Raw genomic sequence first — 27,219 nt, forward strand, 5'->3', positions numbered from 1 at the left:
GTTCATGAACAAGAAGTTCGACAATAAATCAGTAAGTTGCTACTCAAAAAAGTTTTTCAAGGTTGGCAGGTCTGAAATTAGATTAAACTTTTTTGTCATTGGAGAGTCCAGATATTGAGAAGAAGAAATGCAGTTTAACATCTAGCCAGAAGTGCAAAAAGCAGTAAGGTGCAGGGTAATGTAGAGAATATTATACAAAATAAATATGGAATAAATAAAATTTAAAAAACACTAAGGGGTGTGAATACACTATACATATATATATATATATATATATATATATATATATATATATATACACATACATACATACATACAGTATGAGCACAGTAGGCAGTGCATGTATAAGTATTAACCTTTAGAATTAGGGAAGACTTACACTCAGGCAAGTTAGTCTCATCCTCACGTTAAGCCCAGTTCAGAGCAAAGATTGGCGATGAGACGAGTAGAAACTAGCAGCTACTTGCAATGAGCCAGTCTGCAAAGACTTGAAAGCCACCAGTTCACACCAATGTGACGAGACAAGATGGTGTATAATCTCCATAACAACCACTCTTTGTACTTCCGTTCTAACTTCCGACTTTCAGGATTTTTTGTAGCTGGAAATATCATTTATTTCCTCTAAATATGAATGGGGATAATGTGAGTGATAGTGTGATGCTTGCAACAGTTGCATTTCTAGTGATGAATCAGCGAAAACAACGGTTTATTCCTCTGATTCACGCCTTTGTTTAGCCGATTGGTGCTCCCTCTCTTCAGTCACTCTTTATCTCGTTTGACCATATAATGTTACCGTGCTTTCGGGCAATCTTTGAGGCTCCGTCTAAAACTCTGCCATTTCGACCAGCTTTGTGCAACATAGAAATAAAATGGACTATGGATCATTTTATTTCTATAGTTTATAGCTGACTTTACAAGCTGAGTTCTTTATTGGCTGTTGAAACAGATGACGTCCCTTACGTTCTAAAACCAGCCTTTGGAGACTCAACCAGCTGAGTCTCGGGCGACGCCATTAGCTGGCTTGAGACGAGCTGAGACAGGTGCAACTTTTCCTTGCAAGGTTCTGAAATGGTTTTGTCTCGTTGTGAACTGGGCTTTAAATGCGAGACGTAGGCACAAGGCGACAGGGATTAGTGTTAACGGCTGAGTTAGCTGTTTAGCAGCAGTAGTTTCTTTTTTTAACGAGTTAGCTTAGCCACTCGTAACAATTGGGGGCTATCGCCCGGCATATTAGCTCTCTGTTGAAATCAGTTGGCAGTTTAAGATGTCTGTTTGTGTGGGTTATTCAGGTTTGAGGTAAGTCAGGTGTTGTTCTGTTTTGTGGCACGTGTTTTGACCGGGGCATGGCGTGTTAATTAGGCATGTTAATGTTAGTGGTTTGTAGCCTTAAAGCAACACAACAGATTATTTTTTATCTTAAAATAATGTTTCCAAAATTGTTTCAGTGGTTCATCAACTCGTAACAGGGTGAACGGCACTTCTGCATTCGCTTTGCGGCCCTCTACCAGCTATAACCGCACTATGCAAGTTTGTCAGATCGGGTAGCGGATCTGTAGTTAGAATGAGAATGGTAATGGGTAATTCCACTTCCAACCTGTAGGGGGACCGAAGAGGAAAAGTGCTTTGGTGTTGCTTTAAGGCAATGTGTATAGCACATTTCAGCAACAAGGCAATTCAAAGTGCTTTACATAAAACATAAAAAAAAAAAAAAAAGAAAAGAAATGAACAATTATTTAAAGAAAGGCAGTATCAAAAAGATAGGTCTTCAGCCTTGATTTAAAAGAGCTAAGAGTTGTTGCAAAACTGCAGTTTTCTTAGAGTTAGTTCCAGATATGTGGTGCATAAAAACTAAACGCTGCTTCCCCCTGTTTAGTTCTGACTCCAGGGACAGAAGGCAGAGCTGTCCCAGACCACTTGAGAGGTCTGGGGGGGTTCATAATGTAGCAGCAGGTCAGAAATGTATTTTGGCCCTAAACCGTTTAGTGCTTTATAAACCAACAGAAGTATTTTTAAATCAATTCTTTGATGGACAGGCATTTCAAAATACTCTTCATCTACTCTATAACATAAAAAGGGGACAAAAAGGTTGTCTTTTTGGTAATTAACCTTTTGGTTAAGTATATGTCCCTCAGCTGTGATGCCACCCCGTTGTCTCCCGATGTGGATGGGGGCTTTTATTTTGGAGACGAGGAGGACTTTCGGAACGTTTTGGAAGTGGGTCGCAGGCAGAGCGCCCCGGACCATCAGCCGGACCGGGAGCTGGCTGCAGGACGACTCAATCACCATGAACAGTTTTTAATGTTCTATCAGACTATAACTACTCGAGAGTCTGCTCTTGAGACTTTGCTAAGTTTCTAAGTGTAAAGACTTCAGGAATGGAGTGATGTGATCCACTTTCTTGGTCTTAGTGAGGACTGGAGCAGCAGCGTTCTGAATCAGCTGCAACTATCTGATTGATTTTTTAGGGAGACCTGTAAAGACACCAGGAAGCTTTTAATACCCAAGGCCTGGGCTTGTCCTGGAAAAGTGTCATGAGTGCTACTAGGCGTGGGGCCTGGACCTGGCACATATCAATTTAAGCTTGGGCAGGTGGACGCCTGGGGCAAATGATGGGAGAAGGAAGGGGGGTAAATTTGGTTCCAGCATTAACCAGCTCCTTTATCTGGTCAGAAAACTCCAACAGTGGGCACGGGGAAAGGATGAGTAGAGAGAGAGGTGGCATAGGTGGGGTATGGGGCAGTGAAGGTGAGGGATCCTCAAAGGCGTTGATGTTGGGGGGAAGAGTGGGGTTGAGCTTTCTCGTCTTGGCTCTGTTTTCTCCCATGGTCAAATCTCTCCTAAGGTGGGGGCTGTGGTGGATCACTGCCGCACTTTGTTATGTCTTCCTCTTGTTTAGATCCTCTTGTCATTGCCTCGTATCCTTGGCCGAGGGAGCAGATGTGTGGCGCAGAAAGTAAAGTAAGTTATAGTGTTGTTTTTGGCTTAATTTTAATTTAATTTTAAATTTTTAGTCTAGTCTTTGTGTCAAGCTGTCATTTTAGTTTTAATTAGTTTTAGTCACGTTCATACTCTTTTTAGTCTAGTCAAGTTTCAGTCGACTAAAAGTCTGAACATTTGTCTTATTTTAGTCAGAATTATCCATCACTATTTTAGTCTAATTTTAGTCAACAAAAACTGATGACATTTTAGTCTAGGTTTAGTCGACAAAAATTTATGACATTTAGTCTAGCTTTAGTCAATGAAAATTGTATTTTAGTCTCTTTTTAGTAATGCATTTCTATTTAATCCAGTCAATATAGTATACGTATCTAGTAGTATAGACAAAACCAAAATGTTGCCAAGAACCCACCACAACCTCCTCAGTTGGCATTAGCTTTTTAAAATAGAAAGTAACGTTACGTTAATGTCTTGACTTACCTCAATTTCATTATGGAATGGCTTGAGATGTTTCTCAAGGTTTGTGGTGTTTTTTCCTGTGATTTTGTGGCCACATTTCTTCCCATCTTTTTCCACAACACATTCCTTTTTTTTTTCCACTTCTATGTAATGAAAGTTTTTTTTCCAAATGTCATTTATTCTTTTTCTCCCAAAGACGAACTCCGGCTGGCCAGCCACGGTCCCAGCTTCTCTGTGTCAGACTTAATTTAGTTTGTTGTCTTTTACGCTCGTCTTAATCTCTAACTCACCGCTGCATCTTCTAAATTAAATAATACGACAGGGCTTAAGGAAGTAATGTCGCCTGCATCTGCGCAGCGCGACCCGAGTGCGACCTGATGCAGCCCCAGAAGACACGGGACAGAAATACTGCAAAAAATAATAATAATAATAATAATATATAATAATAACGCGACTAAATGAGACGAAATTACATAACATTTTGTCTTGTCTCGTTTTGGTCAACGTAAATGAAGAGACGTTTTAGCATAGTTTTTATTTTGTAAACCGCATTTAGTCTCGTTTTTATTCGTCAGCAATATTGCATTATAGGTATAGCATATAAGCATCCAAGGTTTGGATGGTTATTTGTGCTTTTCAGCTAAACAAATTGTTGTTGCCAGTTGGGTAACATTTGGTCCACATAGTCTATACATTGTGGTATTTCTGCTAAAAGTAGAACATGGCAGACTTTGAGCCAGAGGAGTTTCTGGAAATTGTACTGACCCTTGCATGTTTGGTTAGACTGGATAGACAGAAAATATTGAAATTGATTGAGTATTTGGAGTTCAGTGTCTCAGAGGAGGCTAGGAAGCCCAAACTCATATCGATAGGTCTTTTAAATCAAGGCTGATGCTTTTTGATGCAGCCTTTCTTTGAACAATTGTTCATTTCTTATACTGCACTGTAACTTTTATTTTATACCCATTCTATTTTGCTGTTTTATATTATCTTTAACATGTTTTCAATTGTTTTTAACTTCTCTTTAATGAGTTATGTAAAGCACTTTGAACTGCCTTGTTGCTTACATGTACTAGAGAAATAAAGCTGCCTTGCCTTGCCTCCTCCGACGGTCTCGGAGGCTATGTTCGGTCCTGGTGTGTGGCCGTGTTCACTGGGAGCTCTGTTGACAACTAGCAGGCAGAGTGCCATTTGATTCTGCATATCATTTTGTGTTAAAACAGGAAGCTAAGGAGGGACTTGTCGCGTCATGGATATCGATTGGTGTTCACAGTAGCCAATAGTGCTGAATGTGTGTTACACCCACCCGACCTGTTAGCGGTTTATCTGACTCTGCCCGGACTATGCTAGTTCTCTAGACTTTGCCAGTTTATGTTGTCTTGCTTAATGTTAAGTTGCCATAACAGACATCTAAAAAAATGTCAAAGTTGCACCATATGACACTTAAAGGTGCAATATGTAATATTGTGTGTAATACTGGCAGCTAGCGGTTAAAATAGTTACTGCACTACCAATTCAAAATACTGGAGAGTCATCTCCCCCGCCCCCTCCTGCCCAGACTCCAAGTTCACGGAGGTTGCCAGGCTGAGACCGCAGCATTCACAACAATGTTGCTAGACGCTTTTCTCACATAGCCAGACATTACTCCACAGCACAGCGGAGTAGCTAACGTTAGATGCTGGCTATATTGACAGTCATAAAAGCCCGTGCTCACGCGGAGCTCTGTAACCAACAGACAGACACACTTTTTCGGCTTAAAATTACAGTATGAACCGCTAAAAACACAACAACCTCACTGTCCTCTCCACACGGCAGTCAGGCACACTTCCTCGGCTTATAATTAAAATACGAAACGCTAAAAATACCACTACCTTGCCGACGGAGCACACTTTATTGGCTTAGAATTACGGCAACAATCGCTAAACACACTGCAAACTCACAGTCCTCTCTTTCCGTTTTCCGGGCCCCCTCTCGTGGTTTAAAATAACTCACCGTTGTCGGCTCCAGCCGCTGAACTACACGCTGTAAACAGCCATGGGCTGCTTGCCTGGTCCTCCCGGTAACGTTAGCAGTTAGCAGGGTTAGCATGGCGGCGTTAGCCAGGACCAGTCGGGATCACTTTACTGGCTATGTCTCAATTGTTTTTGCGAGTAACCATCTCGGGTACTCTAGCTATATAATTCAATGTGAGTACACAAATGTTGAAATGACAAAAAATGCCCATCCCTAGTAGCTGTGATAAATTAGCCTGAAGCTAATGCTTACCTGTTCAGGAGAAAATAAGCCAACTCTGCGTCCTTTTGGGATCTAAGCTGTCTCCATCTTTCAAATACATCTCCAATATTTACCAGGGGGTTGTTACGTCGCTGGTCACGCAACTGTTAGAAACATGCTGTTTTCTTTTTTTTTATGTCATGTAGAATCTATCTCCGTTGATCAGGGGCAATTCTAGGATCTGACCTTTGGGGGTGCTCAGCCCCTAATGAAAAGTTGATAGCAGTTAAGCTAGGGGGGTTTGGGGGCATGCTCCCGTAAGATTTTTTTTTTTTTAAACCCTTAAATCATGACTTCTTGTGAGTTTTGGGGAAAGAAATAGACAGATTGAGATATGCAATTATGACAAAATATCAACAGATTCAAGGCATCTGCTGTGAAAAAAGATGGAAACTACAAAGCATGATTATTGCAGCACACATACCCAGGGGTGTTGGACTGGGGGGGGAAGGGGACTGAGTGCCCAGGGCCCTCATGTGAGGAGGGCCCAAAAATATGCTAGAATTCATAGCTTTGGCTGCAGGGAGGGGCCCATAGAAAAGGCCTTTCACAGGGCCCAGAATTTGGAGCTACACCCCTGCACATACCTTGAATGGTAAAATAAGCCTTAACATATTTTTAGACAAGATTATTTTATATTAGTTTTTTTCTGCTGTTGATTTTCAACTTTTTCATCTAATCTAATAATGCCTCTGAACCAGATGGGGAAAACACAACATCCTCCATGAAATGCATATGTAAATATAATGTGAATGGAATGTTTTAAGTGTTTTTGCCCGTATAATATATGTCCACTTTCTCACCTGGTTCTTCCAGGTCCCTCTCTTGTCCACTCTCTCTCCATCCTTCTCTCTCTCCCCATCCTCCTCTCTCCCTCTATCTCCTTCCCTCCGTCCTATCACTGACAATCACATACAAAACATTTTGTAATCAACTAGAAAATAATCTTCAAATAAAAGAGAAAATAAAACACAGTAGTCCTACTATATACATGTCTTATAGGCTACCTAGCCATTTTCTCACCTTGTTCATCTTGCTCTCTCTGCCCTTCTCCCTCTCTATTCTCCTCGCTCCTTTGTGCTGTCAACCAGAAGGCAAATGTAATCAACTAATCAACAGAGAATGCATTGTGTAGGCTACCAAAGTAGAGCTGATGAAGGTCCTGCTACTCCCGAAAACATGTCTTTTCGCTTTTTTCTTTTATTTGAGCTGCTTGGGTAACTTTTTTTCATTTTGGCGTTTAGACCATTGACATAACAGAAAGGTTTAGACCGTTTAGACTCGTCTTTCTCCGTCTCTGTGTACTTCCCATTTCTCCTGTCACCGTTTGTTTATCTTTGGCGGCGCACTGTGGGACGGACTAGTCCATTTCATTGTGAAAGTAGGGGGGGCTGACCTCTCTCAGCAAGCAGGGCGCCTGCAGCTGCTGGGGGCGCTGATCTGCAGATTCCCCACACAGTGAAATGATAGAAAACAGAAAAACGCTTCGCAGCACAGAGGATTATTTATATATTTTTTTAAGTTAAGTGGCTGCCCGGTTCGCCCGTGCCAAAAACCGCCACTACTTTGAGCACTAAACGATCTCACATTATCACAATAAGGACTTTATTTTCAGGGGTGCTGAGATGATATTTAGGGGTGCTTCAGCACCCCTAAAAATAGCCTAGCGACGCCTATGCCGTTGATCCTGTTTGTTTGTTTGCTGCTTTCATGGCTGTACTACCGTTACAGCTGTAGCGCGCTGGGTTTACGTTTTTACAGGTATATCTAGCAACCCGGCCTGCCTGTCAAACTGGGCCGTTGATAACAACACACAGATCAAAACATAAACATAAATTCCGTCACGGAATGTAAATTTCAAAAAGAAAAAATACTGACATTAGCATTGTTGTCAGAAAATATAGTATTTCAGTTTAACATGTTTCCTTAATATCTGATGAGGCATTGGTGTCATTTTTGGATTTTTTACAGTACAAATATTACATATTGGACCTTTAAGGTTAACAGTCATAAAGACTCCTTCATGTTTATGACAGGTGTCATGTCATGATTATGACAGTGTCATGACTTATGCACACCTTTAAATAATGTGTTACCCACATCTTTCCTGTTAGAAGGCTGAACTGCAGCCAAATTACTCTACTGTATATAAAATCCATGCAAAGACATTTTGCCACTAAATAAAGCAAGGGAGAGGAACTTCTTGCGAACAGAGAACCCTAAAGAGAACATATGCATTGATTTTCTACAAACATTGCAAGTACTCTTAAAATGTGATCTTAGTCAAGCCTCACTTCAGTGTCTGTACTGCACACACTTTACGTCTTAAGCCTCTTCACTTTTATTCCCTTACATGGATTACATAATTAATTTTGATCCAATGGAACACATCAAAAAGAAAAGAAATGACCCCCCCCTAACTTCAGAATGTATTCTTCATGATACGAAGAAGAAGAAGAAGAGGACTTGGTTGTTTGACAACTGACGTGTAAGGTGAGCGTATTGTGTCACTTCCGGTGTTCCCGTGTTACAAACGCTAGTTTGCTGCTCCGGCAAAAACTTACTGAACTCTGCTTTACTGTTTAAATTAGCGGCTATTTGCCTGGACTGCATTTGAATTACAATTGTTTTACTCAAGCACTTATACTTAGCTTCACTTACAGTGACTGACTCGCTGAATTTACAATTGTTAAAATGCTGTTAGCTACTTTAGCTTAGCCATTAGCAATGGCTAATTCCTCTCCCTCTCCTGCTCTTTCTTGCTCTGTGTCAAATGTTTAGCTATTCCTCTGCCTCCTTTAGTGATAACAATACATGTAATAAATGTAGTATATTTGCTGCTCTTGAGGCAAGGCTTAGTAAATTTGAGTCACGGCTCCGCACCATGGAATCAGAATCGTATGCTTCCGTAGCTAGCCAGCACCATGTAGTTAATGCGGACCACCATACTGTAGCTTCTGTAGCTTGATGATGAAATGTACAGCCGTACGTCATCCTTCCACCGCTGGTTGTCGGGGTGGTGCCCAGCTAATGATGTGGGCTATGTGAATAACTGGGGGGCGTTCTGGGGAAAGCCTGGTCTAATGGAGAGAGACGGCATTCATCCCACCTGGGACGGAGCCGCTCTCATGTCAAAAAATCTGACCGAGTTTATCAGACATAAACCATGACAACCCAAGTTTGATATTAGTAATCAGGGGTGCAGGACTACGCGCCCCTCTGTGCTTCCGTTGGAGCAGTCACCCACTCATAGTCTAATAAGCACGGTGTCTGTCCCCCGACTCAGATCGGTTAAATCAAAGGTAAGTTTTTATCATGTTTAGTCCTTAAATCAGACCAAGTATTTATTGTAGGTGATTTTAATATCCATGTCGACGTTGACAATGATAGCCTTAGTACTGCTTTCAACTCATTACTGTATTCAATCAATTTCAGTCAGAGTGTGCACAAGGCGATGCACTGTTTTAACCACACCCTCAACCTTGTGCTGGTATATGGTATTGAAATTGAGGATTTAATAATATTTCCGCAGCATTCGGTATTAACAGATAATTCTTTAATCACTTTCAAATTCTTACTACCTGACTATATTAAATTAGATAAAAGCTTCTACACCAGATGCCTATCTGACAGTGCTATAGCTAAATTTAAAGAAGATATTCCAACAGCATTCAACTCTATATCATGCCTTAACATAACAGAGGACCTCTATGTTAACCTCAGTCCCTCCCAAATTGATACATTTGTAGACGGTGCTACGACTTGACTCGACATATACTTAGACTGCTTTTGTCCTATAGACCTTCAACAATTAATGTTAAAGATATCCTCAGCTAAGCCATCTACTTGTCTCTTAGACCCCATCCCAACGAGATTACTCAAAGAAGCGTTACCCGTGGTAAACACTTCATTACTAGATATGATCAATATGTCTTTATTAACAGGTTATGTACCGCAGTCATAAAGTAGCTGTGATAAAACCTCTTCTGAAAAAACCCACCCTCGATCCTGAGGTCTTAGCAAACTATAGACCTATATCTAACCTTCCCTTTCTATCCAAGATCCTTGAGAAGGTGGTTGCTAATCAGTTATGTGATTTTCTACATAGAAATAGTTTATTTGATGACTTTCAATCAGGATTTAGAAAGCATCATAGCACAGAGACGGCACTGGTGAAAATTACTAACGACCTTTTAACTGCTGCAGACAAAGGACTTGTCTCCATTCTTGTTTTACTAGATCTTAGTGCTGCATTTGACACTATTGACCATTCAATCCTGTTACAGAGATTGGAACACTTGGTTGGCATTAAAGGAATTGCTCTAAACTGGTTTAAGTCCTATTTCTCTGATCGATCTCAATTTGTTAATGTTAATGATAAATCCTCCAAGTACGCTAAAGTTAGCCATGGGGTTCCTCAAGGCTCAGTGCTTGGACCAATTCTATTCTCCTTATATATGCTTCCTCTAGGCAATATTATGAGGAAACACTCAATTAACTTTCACTGTTATGCGGATGACACCCAATTATACTTGTCAATCAAACCAGACAAAACCAGTCAGCTAGCTAAATTTCAGGCGTGCATTAAAGATATAAAATCCTGGATGACCTATAATTTTCTGATGTTAAACCCTAATAAAACTGAAGTTATTGTACTGGGACCTAAACACCTCAGAACCTCATTATCTAAAGACATAGCTACTCTGGATGGTATTGCCCTGGCCTCCAGCACTACTGTCAGAAATTTAGGAGTTATTTTTGATCAGGATATATCCTTTAATGCCAATCTAAAACAAACCTCAAGAACAGCCTTTTTTTCATCTTTGTAACATTGCCAAAATTAGGAATATCCTGTCTCAAAACGACGCTGAAAAACTAGTCCATGCATTTGTTACGTCCAGGCTGGACTATTGTAATTCCCTACTGTCAGGTTGCTCCCTTAAGACTCTCCAGCTGATCCAGAATGCTGCAGCGCGTGTTCTCACAAGAACTAAGAAAAGAGATCATATTTCTCCTGTATTAGCTTCTCTGCACTGGCTTCCTGTTGAATCCAGGATTGAGTTTAAAATCCTTCTCTTGACCTACAAAGCTAACAATGACTATGTTTACATGCACATAATATTCCGGTATTTGCCTTTATTCCGAAAAAGACAATTTTCCGACTAAACTGTTTCCATGGCTGATGAAAGTGAATATTCCAATAATATTCCTATTTACATGTAGCCGTGCAAAAATATGTTAACCAGCGGTGGAGGACTTGTTGGACCGTGTGAACACAGCATTCTTCTTTCATTCCTTCAACATGCTTCTTGAAAAGGTCGGCCTAGCGATGTTTGCTCATATCCAAAAACCTGCTGATATCCAAGTCTTTGATCATGTTTAAAAGTAGCTGTGTTTCTCCTTCTTATCGGGTCTGCAGCTCTGCAAAAACTGTTGGCTGGTTGGCTTGTGTACAGCAACCATAGCAACGCACAGAGCTGACCATAAAGTTTATACGTTCGGTCTCATTGGATTTTCTCTTGATATACATCTTTTGCGATAAACGCTAATGGAAACATTATTTGCCGAATAAAAAATGTATTGCGATTAAGTTTTAGTTCATTTTATGGTTAAACAGACGCACCTGTACGGGTCAGGAGTGCGCCCAATGCGCACTGCCGGGAGTGCCGACGCAAATTTCATTCATCATGCAATGATCGTCTACTACAGCTTGTAGTAATACAATTGATAGCCAGCCCTTTCTATTGACAAAATCCCTGCAGCCCTCAGCAGGGGTTCTAATCGGGACGTGAGTCCCGTCTATTGTGCCATACACCTGTGGCACAAGGTGCACTCTATAGTTATGCAGCAAGATGCCTCATCCACTCCAGGTAGGTATATACCTTCTCATCATCTTCGTTCGTATGGCATTGCACACGCCGTAAACACAGGGTGGTCTTACTGGCCCAAAAGTTTTGCCGCCTACTCTGTAATCTGCGCATGTAGCCAGTTTGTAGAGCGCAATGGCGATATGCTACTCTGTTGGAACTGGAGGGCCATAGCTTATCTGCGTCAAGGGACGGGCCAGTAAAATTACACAACAGGTCAAATCCTAAAATGCTTCAACCAAAGGGTTTCTGTGAAGTGTCTCTAAACCACAATCTTCCAGAACTGTTAAGAGCGCTCTCATACCCACACCACAGGAAGCCTCCGTTGTCGTCGGGCATTTACGTGCATCTGCATCTGCATCATCATAGCAATTTGTTGATACTGTCGTTTTCTTATTATAGCTTGATATGTCGCTATCAGCTGGCACATAAGCACTATTACAACTTCTGCAATTAATACTTATAAACTTAGCACAAAAAGTAAGGAAATTTGTGTTTGGTAGATTATTTCTCTGTGGTTTCTCTGCTTTTTGGCAATAAATCTCATACCGTTGGAAAGCCTGTGTAGTTCAATACATGTTCCTTACAAATGGGGCACAATTTGAAAGGAACATGTATTTGTGGGATGTATGTGTGTTGCGCCCATGAAAAATTTGCCAAATCTTCTCTGCCATTGTCAAACAGGTTATTTTGCTGTTGCTATTGACACTTGTTTTGAGCTCCTGCTACTGTAAGTACAGCTACAGTCAGTAAGTGTCTGCTCCAAGAATCGGCAGGCCGCGTTTGACTGATCTGGATAGGGCCCTTGCAACTTCAAGCTGGTGTTCTGCAAAACCAAGTTGTGGCATTATTTGGAGTTAGCCCTAGTACCATCTCCAAACTGAAGGCCCAGTTCCACATAACGGGGGATGTCAAAGACAGGCCGCAACGTGGGCGTCCCAAGAAGAACATTTCTTCACCCTGTCAGCACTTAGGTGCCGTAGGCTGTCTTCTACAGATTTGCAGTCAAGGTTTGCAGGACAATATGGCCGACGGCTTTCTGCCCAGACAATCCGGAACAGACTGCATGCAGCCAATCTCCGCCTGCCCTGCCCTTCACGGTCAGGCCCGTTTGCAGTGGGGTCGGCAACACATGCACTGGAACCTGAACGTGTGGAGGAACGTTGTGTTCAGTGATGAGTCCAGAATCTGTCTACGGTAGTTGGATCGTAGGGTCAAGGTGTGGAGAAGACACAGAGAACGCTATGCTGATTGCTGCACCGATAGAGTGACACCTTTTGGTGGAGGCAGTGTGAAGGTGTGGCATCTCCCTCACTGGAAAAACAAGGCTTGTCATGATTGGAGGCAATCTCAATGCAGAAAGATATAGAGATGAGATTCTGCAATCAGTGGCAATTCCATATCACAGTCTGGGACCGAACTCTATCCTCCAAGATGACATCGCTCGCCCCCACAGGGTGGGGTTTATCAGAGACTACCTCCAGAATGTGGGAGTGGAGAGGATGGAATGGCCTGCCAGCAGTCCTGACCTCAACCCCATTGAACACTTGTGGGATCAGCTTGGGCGTGCTGTTTGTGCCAGAGTGACCAACACAACCACGTTGGCTGACTTGCAACAAATGCTGGTTGAAGAATGGGATGCCATCCCACAGCAGTGTGTGACCAGGCTGGTGATCAGCTTGAGGAGGAGGTGCCAGGCTGTTGTGGCTGTGTAATGTTCTTCTACACGCTACTGAGGCTCCTGTTTGTGAAATAAATATTTCACAAACCCCTAACCCCCTAACCCATTGTTACCACAGAGGAATAATCTACCAAACACAAATGTCCTTACTTTTTGTGCTAAATTTATGTAGGTAGACTGCACAATCTATTTTGTCTAGCAAAACTTTGTTCACAAATGTTTGCTTGAATGTTGTGTGATTCAGTGCGAAAATGAATGGAAACACCTTAAAATGTTTCAAGTCGATTCAATATACCAATTTGAGCGCAAAACAGCATGTGACATCATTACACACAGATTTGTATTCACTTTAAAGCCGTTGGATGGAAACACACTTTTATCGGCTTTATCCACATGAGTTTTTTTTTTTTTTTTTTACCAAACTTCAGATAATTGGATTGACAAGTGGATGGAAACTTAGCTAGTGTCTATAGAGAATTGGGCAAACCATGATTAGACGTCAAATCTTGGACATTCAGATATATTCTGGCAGCATTTCTATATCCACTTTTCCCTTGGCATTTGGTGGTAACCACTTCATCATATTAGGTCCCTCATCAATAGTTACTTTTTTCACCTATTAGCGACTGTTAGCCAGTGGTTTTTCCTGCCTCTCAGGTTTAGAACACATTCCTCTGGCTGCTCGGCCTTCCTCCATGCGTCTGCACTCTCTGGTGTGAACAGCTGTCAGCCACAGACAAAGCACTGAGCTGGAGACAGAGGTTTGGAGCTGACACAGGGATGCCAAGAACAACCACACCGGGAAGAGGTATTAAAAGTAAATCAAGTTGAAAGAATTGGAGGAAAAAGCTAAATGTACCTGAAGAGATGTATGTAAGATATTGGTGTACAGTATGTAGAAAGACTCAGTGTGTCAGGTACTTTGAGATGGGATCCAGTATCTCTGTCAGAGTGAGTGCTCTCCACCCATCTCTTCCTGTCAGTGTGTACTGAGGGCTGGATGGATGAGGGTGGGGACAGGCAGGCGCCTAGATAAGCCTTTACTCCTACAGTACTTCTAAAGGCTACTGTCACTTCTCCTGATCTCGCTGCGAAAGGACTTTTGGAGCTTTTTTTCTTTATTTGAGGTACTACCGTTCCTGACCGTTTGCTAAACCTTGACAGTAAAAACTAGAAATATAGAATGAGGAGAAAACCAGGCAGCAAGGAAAGCAGGCACAAAAGAGGAAGGTGGCATGCCTTCTGTTTGTCTGTTTTGGAATAAGGCTTGGTATGTTCATGTGCCAATATCCACCTCTCAGAGACTTCTAATGAAGAACTGGAAGACGTCCCAGAGTTTTGTTTGCTGACTTCTCTCTCTCCCAGATTTTTTTTTCTGTATTCCTGCTCACGTTTCAGAGGCGCCACTGGATCTAGGAGCAGTGGAATAGGAGGAGAAACAGAGAGGGTTGCAGGGAGGAGAAACATCACGTTTTTTTTAAATTTTAAATTACATACTACATCTTTTGTTTTTGTTTTGACTGGAGCCTCAGCAGTTGATTGTGATGAGCTTGAACTTGAAAGTGATTTAACATTTTTCAATGGATCAAACAATAACCAAAGTTGGTCTTCTCTCCCTCCCCCTCCTCGTGGTTTCTGCCATGTTTTCGGTGGCAGTGGGCAACCATACAGGACGGATCAAGGTGGTGTTCACACCAACCATCTGCAAGGTGACCTGCACGGGGGGCAGATGTCACAACAACTGTGAGCTGGGAAACACCACCACCATCATCAGTGAGAATGGCCGCGCTACTGACACCCTGACAGCCCCCAACTTCAGAGTAGGTTAGTGATTTCACACACACACACACACACACACAATATTCTGCAATATATTGCACAATTTATTACCTTTTTTCCAACTTCAAATTTTTCCCAATTTCAAATGAAGTGTGTCTGTTTCATCTAAAAAGACACATTTCTCTGTTTGTTCATGTCGCTTCAATTTGTCTTGCTGCAAAATGGGAGCAGACAAACTAACCAACACATAAAGTATAATAGATTGATACTTGGAGTCTGTCTATTGATACAGTATTGCCACGCAAAATATTGCGATACTATGCTGTATCGATTTCTTCCTCAGAATATTTAATATATTTCAGAGCAACAGCAGCAACAATTTGGCTTATTTAGTCCTGCTGAAGGCTGCTGAAACGGCTAGAAACTGTCTGACTTGAGAGCAGATTTTTGTCACCGTCCCCGGCTGCTGTCGCCTGCTCTCGTCTACTTTACAGGCGAGGAGCAGTTCATCTCCAACGAGCCGAGAGTTCAGTCGGCGGCAGGGCAGTCGGGACTCACCCGGAAATGGCGAGCGGAGTGAGGTGACGTGACTAGTCTCTCAAAATCTGACGAAAATCTTCTAAACTGACCTTTGTTGAGCTGAAATGAAGACAGATTCAGCAACTGCACGGCCTATTTCTCGTTTAAAATGTTTTCAGAAACATGTTTCAGTGAACTATCTTAGTACAATATGAGATCGTATTCTGAACGGCCTCCATGACAGTCTGGCTCTCAATATCCGGAGAAAACAAACCCATGTGACGCGTTCGTCCAATCAGCTGCCGGTTTTAATTACTTGGGCAACAATACAAAGTAGCGCCGCCTGGTGTTATGGAGATGTATTACGTTTCTCAGCCGCCACATGAAGTAAACAAACACAGCTGCGTTAATTTCGATAATTTTTTTTAACGAGTTAAATATTAAAAAATGAACGCAAAAATGAACGCGTTAATTTTGACAGCCCTATATATATATATATATATATATATATATATATATATATATAAAATCACCAAAGGTGTTAAATAAAAACAGGCAACTTCTCTTGGCTGACAAACATATTTCTTTGAGAGTAACCCTCATCTTGAGCTCTCTATAAGTTAAATAGACTTGTAACTTGTTGAACAGTTTTCATGAATATGATTGTGCAATAATCGAGAGGTACAATATACTATCTTTGAGTAACCCATGTATCCATCTAAATACCTGCCAAATCATTTGGATCCTAGCTTTTACAGTTTCTAGATACATTGTTAGGAAGAAGTTATGATGAAATGACTTTGATATGTACGGTTGTGAATCAAAAGTGTAGGGTAAATGTCTTTGAATTGAGTATATATAATAAGATTGCAGCCTCAGATTATCATGAAACACATTGTGTGTTATGGAGCATGTAACGTGGATGTTCTGTAATGTGTTGAACAGACCTGGGAAACCGTGTCTGAACCTGCCTCAGTCCTTACTGGGAGCAGGAACAAGATGAATTCCTGTCTGACACAGCTGAACACATATAGAACTGGAGTAACACTAGCTCAAACAGACGGATGGTGGTCTTTTGTTTCCTGGAATGGATTTGTATTGATGTAGTTAGATACATTTAGCTTCAAGATTGACATTTGTGAATTTTGACATGAGCATTTGAGCCACAAACCAGTAACCAAGTGTCTTTACTATGATGACCTCTGAGAAGGTCGTCACACTGGAGAATCCAATATGGACAAAACTCTTCTTTTGAATATTCAATTGTATTCACTTTATCTCTTGCAGAATAAAGATAGCAGTGAAAGAAACCTTGCATGGTTTGCCATCAGCAATGTTACCTAATTAAGTGTAACTCTGTGTTCTTAACAACCTGGAATTTAGATCAGCTACAACATGGATGTACCATGGCAACGGTGGTGATGAGAAACATTTTAACCTAGAATAATATAACTCTTGTGGCTGTAGGAGTGCATGTGCCTGCCCATATCAGTGAGAATCCGTGTACATGTCCATGGCAGAACATTTGACTGTATGCACCATCTGCATACACACTTTGAGTATATTATATCATGTTAGATTTGATTCAACTTTTTCATTGCACAGAGTACAGGTACTGAGACAACAGAATGCAGTAAAAAAGTATTTTATTTACCAAACGCAGCATAGAGAGGATTGAAATGGCTGCGTACGCTGTAAGCACTCTGCTACTGAGCAGCCTTTACATGTCTCCAGCTCTCTTAGCACATCCATGGCCTCAGGGCTCTCCCAGCACATTTCAGATCTACTTCTCCATTGGTAGATCAATCACATACCTTATGTTGGTGGGTAAGCTAAATGTTATCCAAAACAATCTGCCAAATTGCCAATCAAAGACCATGCTCTGTTTAAATACAATACATTTTCGCTATAAAGTTTATTTACTTTTTTTTTACCACTACTACAATAATGTATCTGTATATCACTTTCCAGAGATTACTGGATCAGTAGTGAGACCTGTTCCCCTGGATCCTCTGCTGATGCAACCTCACTTTCTGTTGGTAGCACTCTTTACTATTGTGGCTTAGCATTAGCAAACATTTCAAACAAAACCAAAAAGAAAAGTAAATCATTTATTGTCAATAAATGTAAAAAGCTTTCACGTACTAGCTAAAGACAAATCTGACAGCTTATTTATGTGTTGCGTTTTCAAGTGCCTTAGCTATTATACTGCGGTGGCAGAGTTGAAGCAAACACATTGCACTGACAGAAGAAGCAGAGATGTTTGGCTTGTCTCCGACAGATAAGTGAAGTCTGTGTGAATGGTGAAAGAGATTGGCTATGGCACAGGCTTTGGGGAAAATAACATTAATGTGGCACCTCTGTCCATAGTGATTCATGATTTAAATCATCAAATTCTGATTTCTTTTTTCGTATTCAGAAGAATTCTATAAGTTAATAAAAATATAACAGCACTGCAGTGAAAGTGAAAGGTTGGCCAGGAACATAAGAATCTACCCAGCTAGTAAGAGAGTGGGGCTCAACTCACCATCAGTAGCAAGACTGCTCATTATTCAGCAGCCCCCTGTTGGCAACCCAAACACACGGATTTAATGGAGTTTTATAAAAAGGAAAAAAAGGATTTATGGAGTCGAGGCTTGCAAAGCTTTGTGCCCGACCTTTTGGTCATCTGTACCCAGGGCACAGTCACTGTCTGTCGGCTACACCCGTTGAACAGAAGCCTGTGGACAATTTTAGCCAGGGGGTGATTGTCGGTACTACTACTTCCAGACCTGTTATACAGCTTGTCTCGACACTGTATAGTCAGTACATTACACATTATGGTTGCATGCCAGTTTGTAAGAAAGTGGGAAACCTCTTACACTCCAACATATCATAACTGTGAAGCTGGCGATGGTAACGTATAAGGAAGTCAAATTTGTGGTTTCTGGCACATGTCATGGATTCTACGTTAGCAGTTAGCGTGTATTAGCATGAAGGCATTAGCACCAGTCAGGATCCCTTCACCCGCTTTCTCTAAAAAAAATTGCGAGTAACTAACTTGAGCAACGTTACTCTATACAATTTAATGCGAGCACATGAATGTTGAAATGAATGAAAATGACCATCCCTACGTTAACCATGATATAAATGAGCTGTTTAGGAGAAAATTAGCCAACCCGCTGTCTCCATCTTTTAAATGCGTCTCCAATATTTACCTGTGTTTTACCTCATCTCTGGTTTTGCAACTGTTTAGAAAGAGGGCGAGTGTTTTTAGGGCTGGTAGAATGAATCTACAGTATCTCTGTTGATCCCGTTTGTCTGTCTGCTGCCTCCATGGCTGTACTACAGCTGTAGCCCGCTGAGTTTGTGTTTTTACAGGTATACCTGGCAACCAAGCCCGGCTGTCAGAATGGGCAGTTGATAACAACACACAGGCCAAAACACAAACAGATATTCCGTCACGGAACGGAAATTTCAAAAGGAGAAAATACTGGCTTTAGCATTGTTGTCAGAAAACATAATATTTCAACTTAGCATGTTTCCTTAATATCTGATGACACATTGTGGTCATTTTGTGATTAAATACAGTAAAGAAATTACATTTAACAAAAATAAAACCTCATATAATTGATTATAGGATCAATCATCAACCTTTCTATTTAAATCCATCTGAAGATTAGAGACTAGAGGTTTTTTGGGGCCCTATATAAAGATTCACACAGGGCCCCCAAAAAGCCAGAAAGGGCCTTGCCAGCTGGTGTGTGTGGATAAGATGCAGCTGTGATGGGAAGATGGGCAGCATGTTGCCAGGACCCAATGCCATGGAGAGATGTTCCCAGAGGAGATGAAGAAGAGAAAGGAAGTAGTGTTAAGTGTGAATGCCAGTGACATGTTTAAGCTGTTGTAGAGTTTTGATCCTTAACGTGACATGATAACGTTATTGTCAGCTGGCTCACTGTAAATTCAAATGTCTGCTCTGACTCATTAGCTGTTAACTGTAACGTTAGCATTAACATTAGACAGGCTAATGTAAGCTAACTGGTTGCTAACAAACAATTAACTACAACGTTAACAAACAATAAAGTGGCTTAAAGCTTGCCAACTTGGGTTGAATCCCTGCAGCTGTCGGGCACTGCTCTGCATGTTCCTGCTGTCTGCTCACCTGATGGAACAATAGAAAGAGCAGAAGTAGCCTATCCAACCACGGGACGCTGGTGTCGTTGTACTTCTCTGACAGTCAATACTTGCGGTGAACAGCGTCTAATTTCACATGTCTAGCTATGTGGTGTGTGTGTGTGTTGTTAAGGAGGTTTATGAACTGTGTGTGCTACACAAAACGTGCAGTTAGACTCATTTTCATCGCCGTTCATTGTAACATTAGCAGGGTTTTTATTCTTCCAACTATCGTCCCAAAATGAATTTTTGTCGTCCCCGATCTTTTATTTCCCGGCCCCGGGACGACAGGAGGTCCTTAATGCCTTGATGGTGGCTTGTTTACTTCCTCCAACAACCCAGATCCATCTGTAGGTTGCATCAGTCAGAAATACAAAACAAACAAAAACATTTATTTTATTTTTTTTGTATTTATTTATTTGAAAGAAAAGGGGGACAATACATATTAATGAACATTTTCACAAATGTAAATATGCCAGATTATAGCCTTAGGCTAATTTCCATCTGCAGACCCCCTGGCAGGTTGGTGTTACACACAAATTAATTAATACATACAAAGACACTATATGCATACTATATACAAAGGGACAAGGACAAGAACAGTGATCACATCATGTTAAACAAACAACAACAAAAAGAGTGGACAACAAGGGACATATAGAAAACAAGAAAACATCAACTATAGTGAACAAACCACAAACTGTCCTGATATAACACTGATCCATATTACACCATTCTATGTTGCACTAACCCACATTACAATGACCCCTATAGCACAACCCATGTTATACTGACATTTATTGCACAACCCATATTACACTAATAATTGTGTCCCTTTTTATAACACTAACTCTGTTTTAAGTCTGATATATAATGATTAACTAAACATGATCACAAGTCTGTATGTCCCTCAACCACAGTTTTAAATGACTCCTAAAAATAGAAAGACTTGTGCTTTCCCTCACTGACAGTGGAATGCTATTCCAGAATCGCACTCCCTGATATGACAAAACGTTCTGTGAAAAGGCGCCTAAATGCCAATTCACAATCACCTCTCATAGTGGCTCTAGTCACTCGAGACCCAGCAACACTACTAGACTTTTGTTTTATAAAATCGCTCAATGGTGGAGGCGCCAGACCATGTATAACCTTTTAGATTAGGCAGGCTGATTTAAATAATTTGAAAGTAACAAAATTTAAAAACTTATATTTATCTAAAATTTGACAATGGTGATATGACAAAGGTTTCTTGTCTAATATTTTCAATGCTCTTTTGTAGCATACTTCAATTGGCCCAATAGCTGCATGACTCGTATAAGACCAACTCGTGATACAGTACTCAATATGAGCTAGTATCATAGAATGCAGGAATGTAATCGCTGCTATATCCGTTAATGATGTACGAATATGTCTAAAATTCCGTATATTAACATTTACCGTTTTCACTACTTTTTTAACATGTTTTTTAAAGGATAATTTTGAGTCTATTAACACTCCCAAATATTTAAATTCCTCAACGTTAACTAATTCATGTCCACCCAGGCGAACTTTTACTGCGGCCACGGTTGTTTTAGGTTTACTAAAAAACATTGATACGGTCTTTTTAACATTAAGGCACAGGCATGATTCATTCAGCCATGTTTGTAAGTCATTTAAGGCCAATGAAAGTTGATGGGCTGCATCACCAGCACTTTTTGCCTGTGTAAAAATTACCGTATCATCTGCATACATAATCACGTCCACATTTTTGCAAACATTGGGCAAGTTATTTACATATAGTGAGAAAAGCAATGGACCTAAAATTGATCCCTGAGGGACACCTTGCGTATAGTGAAGATAGGGTGACCTACTATTCTTTATTTGCACGCACTGCTTTCTATCTGATAGATAAGACTGTAGCCATTTAACAGTTTGATTACTAAAGTTAAATGTTAACAGTCTAGACAAGAGCTTAAGGTGATTCACAGTATCAAACGCACGCTTAAAGTCAATAAAAACTGCTGCAACATAACTGCTTTTGTCTAAATAAGACTTCACCTTCTCAACAAAAACACAGACAGCCGTTTCAGTTGAGTGAAGACAACGAAATCCGAATTGCATTGGGTGCAAACCCGGAATGGAATCATTAAGATGGGCAATAATAGAGTTAGCGACCCACTTTTCTACTATCTTTGAGAAGATAGGGAGTATGCTAATAGGTCGATAATTAGCAGGATCTAATTTTTCACCCGACTTATATATTGGTATTACATTTGCCACCTTCCAGCTCAAAGGGACGACTGCCTGCGTGATTGATAAATTAATAAGATGGGTCACAGGCACCAAGATACAATATTTATAATGCTTCAGAAAATTGTATTGTATATGTATTATCTTTCCAACTTACTGTTGGTAGTTTGAGAGAATGTTGCAGATTTATGCTGCACAGGGATCTGACAGAAGGTGGAGAAACAGAGCTTAGTGGCATGTGCCTGTCCAGACTCGCCTTATTCCTCCCCTGCCCTCAGTCTTCCTGCCCTTCCCTCCTTCCTCTGTCTTTCTCATCTGTGTGATAGGGTGCAGACCTGAGCCAAGGAAGGTAGCTGGAAGTTTCTGTGCAGTCCAGACCAAGCTCAAAGAGCCCAGACAGAATAAATCACACTTGTCTTGTTTATCATACCTACCCGATGAGAGAGCCGGTTGGGGAGCAGTGTTGATTCATGATACAATGGAAGGAAGGGGTGGATCTTTTTAAATCCAGGCTACAGCCCATGATGACATGTTGGCCAATTACCAGAGCTAGCCAAGTCCAAAAGATAAGGCTTGGTGATTTCAGCAGGTTCTTAGAAACTGAGGAAAATATGAACTTCAGAGCTGTACAATGTATATAAATATTTAGTAATTTTAGATTGTGGAGTTTGTATTACTGACTTTAAATAACTAACATATAACAGTGAAATCAAATTTGGTTTTTCAACCAAATGTAGTCTAGTTGTACGTTCGATAGATGCCTCAGGGCTTTTCCCCAGCTAATCAGCAGAAACATGCTGCCTGGGACTCCAGCCCATTCTTCATCCGTCTGTCTGATTGGCTCTGAGCCTGACTGGCTGCAGCTCTGGTTCTCATGTCTCTTTTTCTCTCACATTGTTTCTACTTATATAATGCTAAATCTAAAACAAAATGCAACGTTTACCTGTACTTCAAGGACTGGCACTTCACTTGAGGTTTTCAATTGATTAAACATTAACCACTACATTGTAAAAGGACATTTAGCACTTTTTAATCACTGGAAATATCTTATGCTTGTAGTTACTAGGTCCATTGCTTCCCTGTGTTTCCTGGCATTCACTGCTCTCTTGCAACAAGCTTGATGTTTTCCTGGTGCTTTTTGTGTAAGTGCGTTGGAGTTGCACTCTGTCACCAGCGATGGCTCCACGATGCAGAGGGTAGATTTGTGGTCGACCTGTTCCTGACGTGATCTGATGTCATGCTAACATAAACAGCGATGACCTCATGAGATCAAGGTGGGTGGCGCTTTTTGGACTCAAGCTCTGACGTTGCTCTCCACCAACTGCAAAATTCCAGGACATGATGGGAAACACCTGGCTCACCCTTTATCTAAGAGTTGATTGGTTTGGATGTTGAATCAAAATTGAATGTTTGATGAAGCTTATCACTTCCTGTTAAATTGAAGAGATTTAGATTTTATTTGATTTTCACTATGAAGGTTTATTATGTCAACAGAATAATGTTGTGTGGTCCCTGGGGACTTTTATCAGCCAGAGAGGCTGAATACATTCAGCTCATATAGATAGTTAGATAGTACAGATAGTTCTTATAGACTGCATACAATCTATGATAGTTTAAGTCTACAATATGAATACTACTATAATTCTCATGGAAGTATCATGAAATAACAAGTGTGAGGATTCTAAAAATTAGATCTGAAGTGAATCCCTGACAGTCTGAATATCTGACAGATCAATAATGAAAACTGGTCTCCTCCAGATGTATTTTGATGTTTGGAACTTCCTTAGTTTAAGAAGGACACAAACAGCCCCATTTCATTATATGATTTTATGATCAACAGTTTTCTTTTTAATTAATAAGTAAAAACCAAACAAACCGCGGATTAACCGGATTCTTCCATCCTCTTAAAATAATCTGTCTGGCTGTCAAACACTAACTCTCTTGTCATTTCAGACCCTGCCACTCCCACCTGCCCTCCTATAAACCCCTTTCCCTCCAGTTTCCCCACCTGACCTGTTCCACCCACCTACTCAGTCCCCTGATTACCTCAGCAGTATACTGTATACTGCTCATATCGTATATCACTGTCTATATGAGTCATACTGTATATACACATATATATACACATGTATAGATGCATATTATGCACATAACCATTGCCTCCATGTCTTTCCATTCAATATATCTTTATTTACAGTATTTATATTCTTTACAATTTACAGAAACACTTGGCTTGTACCCTGTGGAGCCCCTATGGTGTAGTTGGCAAGGTGTGTTCTCACCTGAGCCTCCTGTTTTCAGCTCACTAATTAGAGCAACTCAGCTCATCTGGGCCCGGTGTGCTAAGGTTAATTTAGCTCCAGTATCCTGTCTCTCTCTCTCTGCTCTGGCTGTCTCCGGGTTAGGTTTGGTTTGGTTTGGTTTGGTTTGGTTAGGATATGTTGTCCTAGGTTTGCCTTTTGCTAAGTTTACACTTTACAACACCAACACACACCTCTGTCACTCATACAAACCCTGCACCACTGACTTCACTGATGTCCACATCCCATTCTGTATAGAGTTTATTTGGTCTAATTTGGTTCAATTTGGTTTAATAATTGTTGTTTAAACAACAATTGTTGTTTTAACATGGTGTTGTCACCTTTTTGTTGTCACCACCTGAGCCAGGTCATGACGTGTGAGATCAGGCATGTTACTTTGTGTTATTGCTTTTTACATATTTACATATTTATATATACACCTATTATGTCACATACGCACATAATAGTTCTGTCTATTCTTAACCTATATTTGTTATTTGCTTTAGCTTTTTGTCCTTGTTCTTAGCTCTAATGTCTATTGCTGTGTAAGTGCATTGGGAGCAATGAAAAATGTACTGTATTTATACACATACTTAGCCAATAGCATTTAGCTCAAGGCACTGCTTTACAGCTAAATGTTTGGCCTTACCAAGCCGCAAGCATGGCTTGCAGTCTTCTTTATACTAATTCTTGGGAATTTAGGACTTCTTGCCAATATCTGTTAACATAGGGAGTATTTTTGGAAATCTGTGCTGACATCAGCACATGGTAACTGATGTTACTGCTAAAACTGCAAATGTTTCAAACTTAAAACACATTTAAACCTTGAATTAAAAGAGTAGTCTTGGACCCTCAGCCCCCACAAATTGCATACAATTCTCCAGAATATTTGCGCCTGTTTTTGTCTTTTCTTGAAAGGATCATTTCCACTATCTTCGATGCTCAGGTGTATTGGCAAAGATAAGTTTTCTTGTCACACGTGTGTGAAGAATTTGTTTCCTTATTGTTTTCTCTGAGCACATAAAAAATAGGTGTTGACCTATTTTTCAGTTTGTTCAGTTCAGCAGATGGAGAAAATGTAGCTCATGGCAAGGCGGAGTGAAAGGTACTTGGCCAGTTGATGACAGTTTGGTGATAGCAGAAAATATTTAGGGAATGAGTTATGAGGATTCTTTTTTTTAAATCTCAATCATTCAGCCTGTTGTATGTGTATGCCATTTGGCCTTCTGCAGTCCCTAGAGAGTGGATTTAAGTGGTGTTTTTCCAGCTCCTCTGGTATATTCTCTCCCAGGTGAGCTCACCGAGTGCTGAGAGCTTTCTGGCCCTCAGCTCGTGCTTCTTTTATTAATAACTGCCAGCTCATTTTAGGCAGCTGCAGTCCAGACAATATCAAATCATTCATAGTTGAATTAAAACAAATAGATTCAATTTTACAGTATCTCACAAAAGTGAGTACACGCCTCACATTTTAGTAAATATTTCGTTTTTGCTACAGTGTAAAGTATTAAGTGTACAGCTTGTACAACAGTGTAAATGTGCTGTCCCCTCAAAATAACTCAACACACAGCCATTAATGTCTAAACCGCTGGCAACAAAAGTGAGTACACTCCTAAGTTAAATTCCCATAGAGGCAGGCAGATTTTTATTTTTAAAGGCCAGTTATTTCATGGATCCAGAATACTATGCATCCTGATAAAGTTTCCTTGGCCTTTGGAATTAAAATAGTTTGTTGGTGCTGTAGTTTCTAAATGAGGTGTTATTTTAATGCCCAAATATGTAAAATTAGATGAGTGCTTGAAAGTAAACAAACATTGGTCCATATATTGTCTTTTATTTCCATTAAGCAGCATTAGTGATGATTTTGAAGCATTTACTTGTTTATCTGGAGATATAACAGGCCAATTAGATCTAACAGTGCTGGTATGAATGTGTTTAATTGTTTTAAGAATAAAATTATGTCGTCAGCAAAAAGAGCTATTCTACCAATTGTAATCCACAGTATTTGCCTATTAGATATAATTGTTATTGCTAGTGGTTCAATAGCTAGTATGAACAGACGTGGTGATAGAGGTCAACCCTGGGGGCAACCTCTTGTAATATTAAAGGGCTCAGACATTACTTAATTTGTCATTACCTCAGTTATAGGTAATAGGGAGACTCAGGTCATTTGGAGCAAGCAGCAAAATTCTGTCTCTTTTCTTTGTGCCAACAATTCAAAGCATCCTGCAGTATGGAGGGGCAGTGTGGTTTGGGGGCCTCTCAGCTCATCTGAAGGCCAGGATTCGACGGCTCCTGGGAATCTGTTCCAAATTGGTGGGCCACTCAGTGGAGAACACGCTCACTGAAAGCCACGTACTGCCAAGGGCGTCAGACTGTGGGTAAAACCAATACTGATTACCAGGGCCCAAGGGGAGAGAGGGCCCTTGAAAAGTCTGGAATATATTTTATTTCACCTGGATATTTTCATTTCCTAATGCATGTCAGATGAAATGTAAAGTTAGTGTATTGGCTGAATAACTTGGTTGATTGACTGACTACATTTTGTATACAAAAAAAGATCTCACCCACCCCTTGCTAATGCGCCAAATGGTTTAGTCCATCTGCACGCATTTTGTTCATCTGGTGGAGCGCAAACTTCTGCTGTAGAAATTCTCAAAGAAAGCCAAATCAGGTTACCAAAAAGAAAGGAAAGACAGGAGAAGGAGAGAAAACAAAATGAGTGGTAACTGACTTCTTTTCAAAGAAAGGTGAGCACAAACTAGAAAACCAAATCCATAGTGCTAAACTCCTTGAATATCTCCGCGACTGTTAGTGCTAAAAACGGACTGAGACAACCCATTGAAAGAGCAGAACATACACTTTCAAATAATAATTTGGTTATACATGTAATCTGAGCTAAAGGCTAAATAAATTAACAATGCTGTTTGCATATAACACACCATTGTAATAGCCTAATTTAAAACATGTTTAATTTTAAATGAATAGGCTATAATGTCTATAATTATCAATAATAGGCTAA

At 40.5% G+C, this 27,219-nt stretch overlaps 1 protein-coding gene across 5 annotated transcripts in view; it reads left to right on the forward strand.

The window, feature by feature from the left end:
• The window catches only part of ltbp1 (latent transforming growth factor beta binding protein 1), a 239,834-nt gene that overhangs the window by 80,831 nt on the left and 131,784 nt on the right, over nt 1-27,219 (forward strand). For all 5 annotated transcript variants that reach the window (XM_028602867.1, XM_028602868.1, XM_028602869.1 and 2 more), the window contains exon 5: nt 14,875-15,042. In XM_028602867.1, coding sequence (XP_028458668.1) covers nt 14,875-15,042 — 168 coding nt within the window. The remainder of the gene's footprint in view (nt 1-14,874; nt 15,043-27,219) is intronic.

This window comes from Perca flavescens, chromosome 17, assembly GCF_004354835.1.
Source record: "Perca flavescens isolate YP-PL-M2 chromosome 17, PFLA_1.0, whole genome shotgun sequence".
Classification (NCBI taxonomy): Eukaryota; Metazoa; Chordata; class Actinopteri; order Perciformes; family Percidae; genus Perca; species Perca flavescens.